Genomic DNA, 16703 nt, shown 5'->3' on the forward strand with positions numbered 1-16703 from the left:
TCTCTCTCTCTCTCTCTGTCTCTGTCTCTCTGTCAAAAATAAACATAAAAAAAATTTTAAAGAAAGGTAAACATATTGGGCTTAGAATACTACTTAAGTTAAAATGCCATTTAACTCATTTTAAAATAAAGATTCTTATTGGACTTCAAATACCATTTAACTCACCCCTGGAATTCACAGACCTTTCACTAGTACATTGAGTATATTAAGTGACAAGGCCACAAAGAGTCTCTCAGCTAAGTAGGTGAATGAACAGAATGGTTCGAGCTTAGTCATTTTTGTTAAAACTAATAAACCAACAACCACCACCACCACAACAGAAATCTCAGACTGGTAGTACCACTACGTTCATAGAGTAGCCTTTGTTCCAAAGCTGTTTTTTACTTGGTATGTCTGAATGGGCATGTTTTTATGCACGCACATAAACATTTATAAGCACAAATAACATGGGCATGAATATTCACAATATCCCTTCTTTTAGTTCTAACACTAGCTGTTTCCTGGAATCTGCAAGGTTTAGCTTAGTACACAGAATGGAATTTAACCCTTTCCTCTATTTGTGCCTGAACCAAATCCACTGCATTTCTTCACAGATTGGGAAGATTTTCATCCTCAGGATTGTGATTTGCATTTCATGGGGGAATCATTCTAATTGTTAACTACCAGAATTCTTAAGGAGTCCTTTGAATTCTCTTTAAATTCTATTCTTTGTCTCTCTTTTTTTTTTCCGTCTAGGCTCCAACCAGGAATGGAGACGCCATTGGATGTTTTGTCAAGGGCAGCATCTCTTGTGCATGCTGATGATGAAAAACGTAAGTCATGAACCTGTTTTAAAGCACTTTTTACCCGTGTCCCCTTGTCTCCTGCATTATCATAGACTCACGTGTTTCTCCACACAGTTTGATGGTTATGTGCAGTTAACTTTGGTTGTTCTCAGAAAAACTTAGTATTCTCCTTTTCATTTTCAAGTGCTAGAACATGTAAGTCTTGTAAATGTCATCTTTGGATACCACAGCTCCAAGGGTTAACTCGAGGAAGTCCTGTCCTTCCTCGCTTCCCAGCTCTTGAGTGGAGATGGTCCTTAAGAGACACTTAGGGACTCTGGAAGTTTACATAAATACGTGTTGCTTGACAGACAAATTGACCAGGAGAGAAGTAGAGGTGGAAAAAATCATCCAAGAGCATTTCTGTCATAGGTTGCACGTATGTATGTGATGGAAAATAGTCTTGAAAATTCCATTTGCGTGAGCGAGAAACCGCAAATATTGGGAAAATTCACTAATGTGGTGGGGGACAGGTGAAAGGAAAAAGAACATGACATTGTTCTCCATGAGGTTATTCCACAATGTGTTAAAGTGGTTTTCCTGCTCATCCTAGGGTTTTTAGTAAGTTTTTATTTAAGTTTTTAAATAAGTTCTTTTTCAAAGTTAAAATTGCTTGCCAAACAGTATTTGCAAGGGTGACTGTTTTATGTGGGAACCAAATTTTCTTTTTCTAAGCACTAAAATGCTAAAAACAAAAAAATTTCTAAGGTTGAGCTTTTATACACTCTAAATTCTTTTTTCATTTAATTTTTATTTTTTTATTGAAATCCAAGTTAACATATAGTGTAATAATGGTTTCAGGAGTAGAATTTAGTGATTTGTCACTTATGTATGGTACCCATTGCTCATCCCAACAAGTGCCCTCCTTATTGCCCATCTCCCATTTAGTCCATCCCCCCACTAACATCACTTCAGCAGCCCTGTTTTCTGTATTTAAGATTCTCTTATGGTTTGCCTCCCTGTTTTTATCTTATTTTTCCTTCCTTTCTGTTTTGTTTCTTAAATTCCACACATGAGTGAAATCATATGATATTTGTCTTTCTCTGATGGACTTATTTTGCTTAGCATACATTCTAGTTTCATCCATATTGTTGCAAATGGCAAAATTTATTTCTTTTTGATTGCTGAGTAATATTCCATTATATACACATACATGCACACATACACACTATATCTTCTTTATCCATTCATCAGTTGATGGACATTTGGGCTCTTTCCATACTTTGGTTATTATTGATAGAGCTGCTGTAAACATTGGGGTGTATGTGCCCCTTCAAATCAGCATTTTCGTATTTCTGTATCCTTTGGATAAAAACTAGTATTGCAATTGCTGGGTCATAGGGTAGTTCTATTTTTAATTTTTTGAGGAACCTCCATACTGTTCTTCAGAGTGGCTGCACCAGTTTGCATTCCCACCAATAATGCAAAAGGGTTCCCCTTTCTCCGCATCCTCACCAACATCTGTTGTTTCCTGAGTTGATAATCTTAGCCATTCTGACCAATGTGAGGTGGTGTCTCACTGTGGTTTTGATTTGTATTTTCCTGATAATGAGTGATGTTGAGATCTTTTCATCTGTCTGTTAGTCATCTGGATGTCTTCTTTGGAAAAGTGTCTGTTCATGTCTTTTGCCAATTTCTTCACTGGATTATTTGCTTTTTGGTATTGAGTTTGATAAGTTCTTTAAAGATTTTTAAAAAATATAATGTATTGCCAAATTGGCTAGCATACAGTATACACTATAAATTCTTAAAGATGAACTACTTTCCAATTTAAGTCTTAATGAATAGGCAGACTGGAAAGTGCATATCCTTAAAATGTAAGCTCTGCCTTTTTACTGTCTAGGACTTTTATTTTTCTAAGCCTCAGTTTCCTCATTCCTAACATGAAATAACACTTACAAAGTATTTGTGAGGATTAAATGGGCTATTGTATAGATAGTGCCTATCTTAGCTCTTGGCTCCTGGTGGGGATTGCCATAATCTGTTCACTTTGGGCAGTTTTGTTGGCTTGTGGTCGGGCTTATTCTAGTCCTGTGTATTATCAGTGTGCCTGGGTCTTCCCACCCTCTCCTAACACCAACACTCACACGAGGTTATCTTTAAACTAGTGATTGGATGAGGTAACAATTAGAGGCTTGTTTTTTTTTTTTTTTTTAAACCTCTTGCATAATTTACATTTATTTAGGTTTTGGATTGTTGGGGGGGGGGTGGATATAACTATCCATTGGTGTAGTATAATTATCCCTTCCTAAAGAAATCGAAACTCAGGGATGTTATGTATCATTCCTAGGGACCCTAAGTTAGGGAGAGGCAACTCAGGTTGTGGGCTTTTATCTAAGATTGCTGAAAAGCATGAAAAGCCCCTTTATGTCTCTAAGATTGCAGTACACGTTGCTGACTTGAATAGCTAGTTACAAGGTTCATTAAGTATGAATATAGTTAATTTAGAAGTTTTTATACTTTATTAGACAGTATTACAAAACTTTTTTTAATGTTTATTCATTTTTGAGAGAGAGAGAGAGAGAGAGAGCACGCGCGCGCCCAATAGTGAGTGAGGGAAGGGCAGAGCGAGAGGGAGACACAGAAACTGAAGTAGGCTCTAGGCTATGAGGTGTTAGCATCGAGCCCAAGGCAGGACTTGAACACATGACCTGTGAGATCATGACCTGAGGTGAAGTCGAATGCTTAACCAACTGAGCCACTCAGGTGCCCCTAGATAGTATTTTAAATTTCTGTTGTATAATGCCCGCATTTAGTTAGGATCAGTAAAACAAGATAGTGTTCATACAAATGAAAAATGGAAGTAATGACCTTGAGGCTGCCCTTCGTGTCCTGGATGTAGAGAGTAAAAGTGTCTTCTCTTTTTCTCCTACCTTCTCAGGTTCGATTCTGGAGCCCAGCTTCAGGGTCACTGTGTTCAGGCAGAAGACCTGTATAGTTACCAGTTCAATGAACAAGGGTTGAATTCTTATGTAAAAGGGGCACACATAGATGAACAAGGGACAGCCACTGCCTTTATGGAGCTTATGAACATAGACACTTGCAGCTATAAAATGCATAGAAGGGGGAGACTGGGCATACTTGGTGATAGAAATAGAACGATAATGCCAAGGGAGAGAGGAATTCTTTCTTCCCGTGTTCAACACATCTGTTAATGATTTGCAGAGTAAGGATATATGCATATACAAGGCCAGAATGATTACAGAGTAGCCTTCATTCTGGAATATTCTTCTTTGGACTCTGGCATGATTCTGGAATCCCTCTGGAATGACTTCAGTTTCTCAGGATCATTTTTTACGTTTAAAGAAGAGGGAAAAAGTCCAAAGATGTCTATAGTCATTATTATTAACATCAGGCAACATTTTTGAGAAACTTTTTTGCTATGATGCTCTGTGCATCATCACCCACAGGAGCACAGAGCTCAAAAACCAGGCATTCATTGTATTTTCTATTATCTAGTCATGTAAGTATGTGAAAATTTATTCTATTTATAGGCAAAGTTGAGCATTAAGTTCAGAGTCTTCCAGTAGATTTCTTAAGACCTACTTGGGCTTGTTCAGCCTGAATCAGCTTTCTCTGTCCCAGATTAGTTCTATTTTAGCTTTTGTTGTAAATTGCTCTTACATTTAGCACTCTCCTCAACATTTAAAAAAGTCTTGTGTATGTAATCTGATTTGGGTGTCTTATTACAAACAGAAAAATGTTCTACTACTTGAGATCGGTTTCCCAACTCCTGTAGGTGACCTAAATGATTCTCTTTTCTTTTGCTCATGGAGAACTGAAAACTTAGGCATTTTTGAAGATGTTATTGTTTGAGTATTTTGAAGAGAACAGTACCTATTAGGACTTGGATCTGTAATACCTGATAGCCTTAAGGCTTCATTATGTCTAGTAGCAGAGAATAGAAGAAATATCTCAATGGTACACTGTAGAGCTGAAGTCAATAGTGAAATGGTGGTTTTGTAGTCACACAATAGTCACTTATCTGGATGGCCTAGAAGGAATACATTTACTTAAAATAATCATTCCACCGCTCATGAGACATTGATTTAATCAGCACCCAGGGTAATCCTGGAAGGTACTTAATGAGAATACAACATGAGATTGCCCATTTTTCCCTGTGCTGCAGGAATCTCTTCTTTCAGTCGTAATTAATGCTGGTGCTGGGACGACCCCAACCTTTTTCCAGGCTTATTTTTAGTAGTCAAAATTGAACAAAATTTGAGGATAAGACACATTAGCACTGATATTTAAAACAACACCTTGGTGCGTCTTTTTTTTTTTTTTAATTTATGTATTTTTTTTTAAATGTTTTGCTTTATTTTTGAGAGAGCGAGCGAGCAAGTGAGCAAGCAGGGGAGGAGCAGAGAGATAGGGAGACACAGAATCTGAAACAGGCTCCGGGCTGTCAGCACAGAACCCGATGTGGGGCTCTAACTTATCAACCGTGAGATCATGACCTGAGCCGAAGTCAGACGCTTAACCCACCGAGCTACCCAGGTGCCCCCACTTTGGTGCGTCTTTAACATACTTTACTTTATTGTGATTTTTACAAAATATTTTTGGTAATTTTGTTCATGTGGCTTCTGATGAGAAGATATTGTATCTGCTGACGTCTTCACTTAGAATAAAATAATTTTGAGGGGCACCTGGGTGCTTCAGTTAGTTGAGTGTCTCACCTTGGCTCAGGTCATGATCTTGCTGTTAGTGAGTTCAGGCCCACATTGGGCTTGCTGCTGTCAGGGCGGAGCCTGCTTTCAATCCTCTGTCCCTCTCTCTCTGTCCCTCCCCTGCTTGTGCGTGCTCTCTCTCTCTCATAAAGAAACATTAAACAAATAATTTTAAGAACTGTGAAATTTTGGTTTTGAGGATTTTGGTGGAGGAGATAGCACTTTGGATTCGCTCTGATGAGCATGCATATGATCAGGAAAAATGGGATAAAGTTGGTGTGATTGAAGTGGGGAGAACAGGAACACAAGCCAGTCTTTGTAGGGGTTGCTGCTGCACCCACTTGCTCCTAGAAATTCACGAACTCCTCACTTGGTGAAGTTCACTGCAAGTTGACTGAATGATGAAGTGTAAATTACCATAATCCTTCCAAGTAAAGAATGGCCAGGAATACAAGCTTTTCTTATTAGAGGGGACTGATGCCCCCCCGATACATGGGATATTTTCATGTATATAGGTTGTAGTCTATTTTGCCTTAAAAAGGAAAAAAAGCTTGTCTGATTAATTATAACATGATGATCAGTTGCACTCGTGTCCTGTTTTCACAGGTAAATTTCCTTCCTGCAAGGTCCTGACCAGCCTCTGCATCAGTATAGTAACTGGCTGCTGTGTGCACAGGTTACAGGGGCTTTAGCCACCACTTTGCTTTGAGCATATTGGCTGGATCTGCTCCTGTCTCTTTCTTCCTCTATCCTCTTAGTCTCTTGTTTTTCCTCCCAGCGTCTGTTAGGGTACCTTTCAAACATTTCTGACCATGGCACAGGGTAGAAAAGCATTTATATTGTACTGATATATTGACATAAATGATACAAAAGCTTCATGAAACAGAAATTACCCTGAGTGCATGGAGATGTGCCTGTTCTGTTCTTTATATTCTGCTTTGTTTTTATGAAAGTTGGGTCATGACTCATTAAATAGACTTTAGGATTCACTAATGAATGCACTTGAAAAAACATGATTTGCTTTATATCTCTTTTGTTGGATAAACTTGCTGCTGGCTCCTCCATTTAGGTGCTGGGAAGACTTGACTAACACATGGGTCATGAAAATACAGTGAGCCAGAGGATTCAGACATGCTGGAATATATCGGTGACTAGACAGGAATGACATCATCAGTTCCTTTCAAGAGGACGGGAGGTCTTGGTACACCAGTTGTGAGCAAACGTGACTGTTTAGACACACTTCTTCCATGTTCTCAGGCTATATTGTTCCCACATTGTAGAGTCAGGGCTCAAATTCTGGTTACTCCCCTTTGGTTAAATCTAATTAGCTCCATCTTGTTCCCTAAAGTGTGCTCCTAACTGTACCTTGACACTGTTGAGCCTACCCAATAGGCACTGTTGGAGAGGACACCCATCTGATCATTTGTAGCCCAATTTGATGGTTTTGTTTTATTGCATTAGTTATTTTTATTCTTGGTATCTTAAAACACCTGAGAGGGATACCGCACATTTCCATCCATGACAGTAGCTTACTGTGGCAATGATTCCCAAAGAGAGGAAGAACGGGTGTTTGTAAGCATTCTGAAAATGCCTGACTCGGTGATTCTGATGTTGGGTCCCTCTTCCCAGCTGAGAGTCATTGGTCTAATAATATTCTTTGGGGAATTCTGGATCTGGATCTTTAAGGAGGGGCTAGATCCCCCTAAGTGTCAGGTGCTGTAATTCCTTGGCTATCATGTATCCTTTAACCAAATTAGCCATTTATATTTTGTACCATTTCCTTTGACACTGTCTCTCTCATGTATATGTGCATATATTATATGCATATATTATACATATACATATGTATATGCAGATTATTTTTCCTGAAACACCTGAGAGTAGGTGGTATCATGCCTCTTTACTCCTAAGTAATATGTTTCCTACAAATGAGAATACTGTCTTGCATAATCACAAAATGCTTATCTTTATTAAAATGTTACTTAAATATATAAGTGTAATAGTAGGCATAAAACCTTTATGCATTAGTTCGTGTACAATGTCATAACCAGAATATGAATTTATAATTTAAATATAGCCATAAAAATTAGGCATGATACAGTAGATAGTAATGGGCTACAACTAAAGCCTCTTCCACTAGTATGATACCGCTGCCATGCTGGGGTTGATTCTTCAATGTCAGGGTGCCTGTACTGCTGTGTGTCCTCTGATACAGTTTCCTCCCCACTTTTATCTTTGCACACTCTTGTAAGAAGTTACGTCATTGCACAGATGGTGGTGATGTTTTTCCTAGTGCACATGTTTTAATTTCATATTAGACTTAATTTCTGTCATTTTCTCATTAGACTAGGAAGAAATGCAAACATCTCTGAAATCATGTGCCAGTATACCTGATTGTATCGTAGATGTCTGATTCAGAATATGGTTATGTCAGATTTCTCGTCCCCCAACCCCAGATTTTCTTTTTTTTTAAGTAAGCGCTAGGTCTGGTGTGGGACTTGAACTCATGACTTGGAGAGTAAGAGTCACATGTTTCTACCCAACTGAGCCACCCAGGCGGTCCTCCTTATGTCAGATTTTTAAAAAGATTCTGTTTGAAATAACAACACAAGTAAAAATTGTCACAGACCTCTGAGCTTTGTCTGTGGACCTCAGTTTAATCACTGTATTACCTCGTTTTGTTCTCATGAAAACCTTGTTAAGTAGGTGTTTTAATGAGTCCCATTTTCTAGAGAAGGGAACTGAGGCTTACATACTTTAAGTAATTTGAATACTAATTACAGTACTTGATTATACTAATAAATAAGGATCCTTAAGTGATGTGGCAGTGCTGAGATTTGAAGTCCAGTAGCTGGACTCTGAAGCTTAAGCCCTTAATTTTTCTCTGTATGCCTTCTCAGAGGGAGGGCATTGAAGACTTGACTGCTGAATGATTGAAAGTGTATATATACATACATACATACATACAAAACTTCTGTTTTACTACCTCCAGTAATAAGTTAGCAAAGAGGTTTTTCTTTGGACAATGTTTCCCAACCAGTGAAATAGCATTTCATAAGTATTAAGTAGCTATAATCAGTGAAATATTTAGGATGTGTGGTAGCACGTATTCAGGAACCACAGGAACTGTGCTTTCTCTTGTGTGTCCATGACTCAGATGCCCACTGCCACAGAACTTTTTTTTTTTTTTTAAGTTTACTTATGTATTTTGAGAGAGAGTGAGGGAGCACCGGCATGAATGGGGGAGGATTAGAGAGAGGGACAGAGAGAATCCCAGGTAGGCTCCACGCTGTCAGTGCAGAGCCGTCTGCAGGGCTCCATCTCAAACCATGAGATCATGACCTGAGCCGAAATCAAGAGTCGTACGCTTAACCAGCTGAGCCACCCAGGGGCCCCACAGAACTTCTCTCTATGTGGGACTTTCTTTTCTAGTAAATGTCTTTCAGTTAAGAGGGTCTGATGGCATGGGTGGCCTCACTGAGTAACAGATCCCTTATTGCTAAAGTGTTCAAGCGGAGAAGAGATAACCACTGTTTAGTCATTGTAGAAGAGAGTTGGCAGCGGGTGGGTGGCCACACTCTCTGACCTAAGGTTCTTTGAGTCTGTTAGATCCTAGACTTGATCAAGGCAAGGGTCCTGTTCCGCACCACTTCATATTCCAAGCACGTGCCATTTGTGGCACGTGGTTGGCATTTTATAAACCTCTGTTGGTAGTAAAGTAACTGCTGTAGTAAAAGGCTCGTCTCTAAGGAATTAATTTTTTTAACACTAGCAAAAATGACTCATTACAATGGTCACTATTACTACTAATAATGTACAAACCAAAAGGAGTACTGTATTCCACTTGATAATAATAGTTTGCCAAACATTTTCATCTGATGGTTATAACAAGAACTTTTGCAGTAGGCTGAGTGGGAGGTGTTAGAGAAAAAATTAAGCTTGGAAAAGTTGGATGCCGAATTCAAGATTAAAGTGTAAAAAACCGAAAGAAAACAAAACACTTGCCCTATGTCTCTCCTTTCTGTGCCTTCGTATGCAGTCCCACGCCAGGATTGTCAGAGGTGCAGTTAATAACTGAGTGGCAGCTGTTGCTGGGGTGGGGAGTGCACCATTCTCCAGGGCAGGGAATCACGTGGTCTTGGGGAGCTGCCTCCTCTGACTCCGTGTTCCCAAGCCTTTTGATTTTCAAAATAAGGACTGAATTTACTGCCCTTTCTAAAGGTTGGATTCACTAATAATATGCTTTGTGCTTTCAATTATTTCCCTTTTCTGAACAGTGGCATTGAAAATACCATCTCCCAAAAGTTTATTTTACTTTTAAAAGGTTCATAAAACATAAGGCGGGATAGTATTTATGTGCTAACTTAAGACACTCCAGGTGTGGTCAGCCGCTTTAATCAAAGGTTGCCTCCCAGGGTCAGCACCTGGCATACAGTCAGAAGGGCTGCCCTCCAGAGATAGCTACTACAAATGTCTCTGCTAGTTTTTGTGCTTTTATATCAACTCAAATTAGCATACTACATGTTAGAAATGGATCTCTGCCGGTGAAAATAATGGCTTGTTAATTAGGATAATGGATGTTGGAAATAGATTCTTCCACTGAATAGCTCTTTAGCCACTTGAGGATGGTTTATTATGTTTCTTTTAACCCAATATTTCTCAGTCTTTAGAAATCCACACTTTCCTTTAATACACATGAAAATATAATGAGCTAATTTTAATGTCGGTTGCAATTCAATTTAAAATGTCAGAGTTGAGACTCCTTGGATGAACTACTTATTTTTTCATTTGATGCCCATCTTCCTCAGTGTCCCCTTTGCTTCCCAGCATGTTCCTCCCTCCTGGGGGGTTCTCTCTTTCCCTCTCTGCATCTGGAGAATCGCTGCCCTAATCAGGATCTTCTCCGCACATCCCCCGCACCTGCAGCCATTTGTTGAGTATGTCTTCTAAACTCACCGTTGGGAGTCACTGTCTTCTCTGCCACCCCTGGCTCCTCAGTGCGGGCCTTGAACTCACGAACCTTGAGATCATGACTTGAGCTAAAATCGGACATGTAACTGACTGACCCATTTGGTGCCCTGGGACCTAAGCAATGATTTTTGTGTGTGATCTGGGTATAGTGTACCTGGTACTGCCACCAGCTTTGATCTGGAGTTCTTTGGGGGTGGAGGGAATAGCAGGGGGTGGGAGGGCAGACTGGTGCCAAGTGCACGAAGCTGCCAAGTGTAAGACCTTAGGGAGGAGGGAATCCTGGAGAACACAGCTCTTGACCCCTTTCCAGGAGGCAGCCATCATCTAGCTGCAGTCACTGTCAGAGTTGGCTCCTGAGAGCCAGCTGTGTGCATCTCAGCTGGGACCTCATGTTGGACACTTGTCCTCAGCCACGGTGGGGGTATTTACACCATGGCAAAAGCCACAGATGTGGGCTTTTTTGGTTTTTCCTCCCAACACAGCCACTTGTTACCATTTACTAGCATGCCACTGGCTCCTGGTTTCTGCTTTCACATGGGACTATGGGGCTGGATTTGTCAAATTTTCTGATTGTTTAAGACAAACTGAATCCTGGATTTTTATGTAAAATGTCTAGATTTTTAAAATTTCATGTGAGCCAAACAAGCATTTCCTTGCCAAGATTGTCTTGTAAGTATCTAGTATATGCTTTTTGGTCTAGTTTCAATACTTCTATTAACATAACCTATAATAATAGGTTTTTTATTTTTTTTATTTTTTTATTTTTTATTTATTTATTTTTTTAATAATAGGTTTTTTAAAAAAGCAATTTACTTTAGCTTCTCTCCCTTCTCTCATTGTGGTTGGGAATGACTATAGCAGTTCTTTTCTTTTTTCTTTTTTTTTTGGTAATGTTTATTTTTGAGAGAAACAGAGTGTGAGCGAGGGAGGGGCGGAGAGAGAGGACACACAGAATCTGAAACAGGCTCCAGGCTCTGACCTGTCAGCACAGAGCCAGACACGGGAGTCGAACCCACAAACGGTGAGATCATAACTTGAACCAAAGTCGGATGCTTAACTGACTGAGCCACCCAGGTGCCCCATGACTATGGTAATTCTTTAAGAGCTGAAGAGGTGATATTTAATATTAAACTCTCTCCTAGTATCTATCATTAACTTGATATGGAAATTAATTTGGATTAATTTTTCTTCTTATTTAGATTTTCTGTTGTTTAAGGACAGGCCACATGTTGTCTTCATCTGCTTTTGCTTTCTTTAAAAAAATTTTTTTTTTAATATTTCTTTATTTTTGAGAGACCCACACAGACAGAGTGTGAATGCGGGAGGGGCAGAGAGAGAGGGAGACATGGAATCTGAAGCAGGCTGCAGGCTCTGAGCTGTCAGCACAGAGCCCAACACGGGGCTTGAACTCATCAACCACGAGATCATGACCTGAGCTAAAGTCAGAAACTTAACTGACTGAGCCACCCAGGTGCCCCTGCTTTGCTTTCTTTAAAGATTTATGTTACACACTTATGAAATACTTATTGAATTGATATTTGATGTGGGTGTAATTTGCAGAAGCAATACGTTTGGGTTTTCACTTTTAGGGGAAATAGAGCCAAGTTTGAAATATCAAACTGCTATATCCTTAGTGGTTTTAGATTTATTGTAACTGCCTATTTATTGGATCAAACTCTTGATCCCTTGTAAATGAAATGAATAAATCTTTCCATTTGAAATCTGGAGAAGTTACCATTTCTTTCTCTAGGACTGCCTTTCTCATCAGATTTTATATATGTGTGTGTGTGTTTCTCCCTCTGAAAAATATTAAATGTCGTTTCTTTCATGGAACTTGCCATGTTTAACTGGATTGTAGTCACTTTTTTAATGAACTTGAAAAAGCAGAAATCTGTTTTGTTCAGCAGTAAGCAAGGGTTGAGAAGAGTGATTTTTCTTTTCCTTAGCAAAGTGTTAGTTGGGGTGCTTTGAATAAAAGAGTTTAAATTACAAAGGAATATTTCATTTAGGAACTTTGTAAAACAAACTGGACTTTGGGGATAAAATGTCAGCCTGAATATATGCCTTTAGCTCCCCTCTTACCAAAAATCCTTTAAAATAACAAAATACAGACATTAAAAGAAAATCTGTTATACTGTTAGAAAACCAGAAAATGTACCTACCTTTAGTAGACCAAAAGTTAAGAAGAATTCCTGGAAAATTGGAAACAGATGGGGTTAGATTGACAAAAGGAAATATAAATTAAAAAATCATAACCCAAAACACAGGTGCAAAAGAAAATGGAATTAAAAGCAGAGCTTACGGTGACTAACCTAACTGCTACTGACAGGAAGGGGCCCTAGAGCCAAATTCGAGAAACTACAGTATTCCATTTATAACTGTGACCCTCCGGCTAAGAGCTGAGACCTGTACTGTGAAAAATGTGAATGCTCTCTCTTGGGAGGACTCCTCAGGTGGGTGTAGGGATCTGAGAGAGAAGCAAAGTGGAGCTTAACATTAGGGTGGTCACCCCCAACAAAAAGCAGGGTGGGCAAGACAATGTAAGCCTTCCTTCCCATAGGCAGTGTCCACAAAAATCCTTCCCCACTAGAGGAAACTTTCTTATCTAGGCAGTTTTGTGTATTTGTCTCCCAGCCTATTTTCTTGCTTGTTTCCCACTCATACACCCCAAAGCAAAGCCCGTCACTGGACACCTCTTCTACTCTTACATAGAGCCGAATGGGGACTCTCCCCAAGGAAAGACCTGCCGCTAGCCCTGACATGCATTAGCTACTCTTGTTGATTGACCTCGTCTTTTATTCTGAAGTGTGAATGAATGTCAAAGGGTCATCCAGCATTCATGGAAAATACATAGGATGAAAGAAAGACCCAGAGTAAGCAGAATTTGGGGAATATAGGAGAAGATGAAAACATATTAGTTGGTATTTTCAAAAAGATGTGAGATGTGAGATGGTGAATATGTTAGAAAATAGCCTGGTATGAAAAAAGATTATGCAATAAAGTTCGTGGAAATTTAAACTAGTGTTATTGAACTTAAAAGGTTAAGCACATCTGCTTGAGAATTAGGCAGATGTGATTAAAGACAAATTTGGTAATCTGGAAGATAGGCAACAAAATTTTGTTGAGTATCCAAAATTTTGGAGAATATCACAAGGAAATTAGGAAGTAATAGAGATCTTAAACATCCATCAGATGGAAGTTCTCGTGGGATGAGGCCAAAGAAGTATTGAGAAAATGCATTTATTAGAAAAATAGGAAATTAATGGGCCCAGTGAACAACCAAAATATTGATAGTAATAGTAGTAGTAATAATAGCACCAGAGTAGAAAGAAAATAATTGATCTCTGCTTTTATTTTTGTAAATAAAAATTAGTAAATCTAAACAAAATAAAAAACTGTTTTGTTTTGTTTTTTAAATAGGCCAACAAATGACAAATTCTTTGGTGAATTTGATTAGGGAAATGAGAATATATACAATTACAGAACATTAGAGATGATAAGAGTGGCATAATCATGAGTACAGATAGATGTAACAAAGGGTGAAAAATGTAGGTGAAACGGATGCTTTAATGTGAATCATTGAGAGGTAGATTTGAATTGGTCAATGATTATGGGAAAAATTGAAAAAGTAGTCTGAGATATGAGGCCCAGATGGCTTACTAAGTGAATTTTACCAAATCTTCAAGAAACAAATTTCCCTATTAACACTTTTCTGGTGTGTAGAGAGCACTTTCTGACTCCTTCTGTAAGGGTAATATCACTATGATACCAAAAGGTACAAAGAAGGCACAAAGCGTATGTATATAAGTCAGTTTCACTTATAACATAGACATGAGAATCCTAAATTAAATGTTACAAAAATCAGTCTAGCAGTGTAGTAAAAAAGTAACATATTACGTGTTCAAGTAAGTTGTTCGCATCACCGGAATGCAAGGACAGTTCAGTAACAGGAATCTTATAATGTAATACATTATTTGTATTACCTTAGTAGATTAAAAGAAGAAAAATCTAGGGGCGCCTGGGTGGCGCAGTCGGTTAAGCGTCCGACTTCAGCCAGGTCACGATCTCGCGGTCCGGGAGTTCGAGCCCCGCGTCGGGCTCTGGGCTGATGGCTCAGAGCCTGGAGCCTGTTTCCGATTCTGTGTCTCCCTCTCTCTCTGCCCCTCCCCCGTTCATGCTCTGCCTCTCTCTGTCGCAAAAATAAATAAATGTTGAAAAAAAAAAAAAATTAAAAAAAAAAAAAAAAAAAAAAAGAAGAAAAATCTATATAACATTCATGACAGAAATCCAAAAAGTATTTGATGAAATTCAGTATCAATTTACGACAGAAACTTAGCATGATGTGATTCAAAAGAAATTTTCTTACATTGATAAAAGTTACCTTTTAGAAACCTATAATCAATATGTTTAATGGTAAAACAGTTTAAGTCAGGGGCAGGACAACTCAAATAGCATTGATCTTCAGGTTCTACCTAGTTAATTTTTTTTTCAAGTTTTAATTTTATTTTAGTTCTGTTATAGTTAACATACAGTGTTACATTAGTTTCAAGTGTACAATATAGTGATTCAGCAATTATTTACATTACTCAGTGCTCATCATGGTAAGGGTCCTCTTTAATCCCCATCACGTATTTTACCCATCCTCTCTCCCATCTCCCCTATGGTAACCATCAGTTTGTTCTCTATTAAGAGTCTTTTTTGGTTTGTCTTTTTTTTTTTTTTTCTCCTTTGCTCATTTGTTTCTTAAATTCAATATATGACCAAAATCATATGGGGTCTTTGTCTTATTTCACTTAGCAGTATACTCTCTAGCTCTGTCTATGTTGTTACAAATGGCAGGATTTCATTCTTTATTATGGCTGAATAATGTTCTATCATACATAGAGTGTGTGTGTGTGTGTGTGTGAATTTATGTATATATGTATATACATGCATTCACACACACACACACACACACTGTATCTTCTTTATCCATTTGTCTGTGGAGACTTAGGCAGTTTCCATATTTGGCTATTATAATTAATGATGCATAAATAATGATACATGTATCCCTTTGAATTAGTGTTTTTATTTTTTTTTTATTTTTTTAATGTTTATTTTTGAGAGAGAGACAGAGCATGAGCAGGGGAGGAGCAGAGAAAGAGGGAGACACAGAATCCGAAGCAGGCTCAGGCTTTGGGCTGTCGGCACAGATCCTGATGCAGGGCTCGAACCCACAGATTATGAGAGATCACAACCTGAGCTGAAGTCAGATGCCCAACTGACGGAGCCACCCAGGCGCCCCTGTCTTTTTTTGGTAAATACCCAGTAGTGCAACTACTGGATTATAGGGTAGTTCTATTTTTAACTTTTTGAGGAAGCTTCATACTGTTTTCCACAAATACAGTTTGCATTTCCACCAACAGTGTACGAGGGTTCTTTTTTCTCCACATCCTTGCCAACACTTGTTATTTCTTGTGTTTTTGATTTTAGCCATTCAGACCCATGTGAGGTGATATCTCATTGTAGTTTTGATTTGCATTTCCCTGGTGATGAATGATGTTGAGCATCTTCTCATGTGTCTCTTGATATGGATGTCTTTGGAGAAATGTCTTTTCATGTTTTCTGCCTGTTTTTTAATTGGATTGTTTGTTTTTCTGGTAAGTTTTATATAAGTTCTCTCTATATTTTGGATACTAACTATTGGATATGCTATTTGCAACTATCTTTATCCATTGAGTAGGCTGTCTTTTAGTTTTGTTAATTGTTTCTTTGCTGTGCAGAAGTTTTTAAGTTTGATGTAGTCCCAGTAGTTTATTTTAGCTTTTTTATTTCCCTTGTCTCAGTAATCATATCTGGAAAAATGTTACTACCACTGACGTCAGAGAAATTATTACCTGTGCTCTCTTCTAGGAATTTTATGGTTTCAGGTCTTTACATTTAGGTCTTTAATCCATTTTGAGTTTATTTTTGTGTATGATGTAAGAAAGTCATCTGGCTTCATTCTTTTCAATGTAGCTGTCCAGTTTTCCCAACACTATTTGTTGAAGAGACTTTTTCCCATTGTATATTCTTGCCTCCTTTGTCAAAGATTAATTGACCATATAATTGTGGGTTTATTTCTGGGTTTTCTTTTCTTTCCCATTGATCTCTGTGTCTCTTTTTGTGCCAGTCCCATACTGTTTTGATTACAGCAGTTTTGTAATGTAACTTGAGGTCTGGAATTTTGACACCTCCAGTTTTGTTTTTCTTTTTCAGG

At 38.4% G+C, this 16703-nt stretch overlaps 1 protein-coding gene across 2 annotated transcripts in view; it reads left to right on the top strand.

Moving 5' to 3' along the window:
• VGLL4 (vestigial like family member 4) overlaps nucleotides 1–16703 on the top strand; it is a 168968-nt gene that overhangs the window by 15113 nt on the left and 137152 nt on the right. For both annotated transcript variants that reach the window (XM_086697418.1, XM_086697417.1), the window contains exon 2: nucleotides 736–812. In XM_086697418.1, the coding sequence (XP_086553544.1) occupies nucleotides 749–812 (64 nt within the window). In that variant the 5' untranslated portion in view covers nucleotides 736–748. The remainder of the gene's footprint in view (nucleotides 1–735; nucleotides 813–16703) is intronic.

This window comes from Puma concolor, chromosome A2 (genome assembly GCF_028749965.1).
Source record: "Puma concolor isolate L17-30 chromosome A2, mPumCon1.1.hap2, whole genome shotgun sequence".
NCBI lineage: Eukaryota > Metazoa > Chordata > Mammalia > Carnivora > Felidae > Puma > Puma concolor.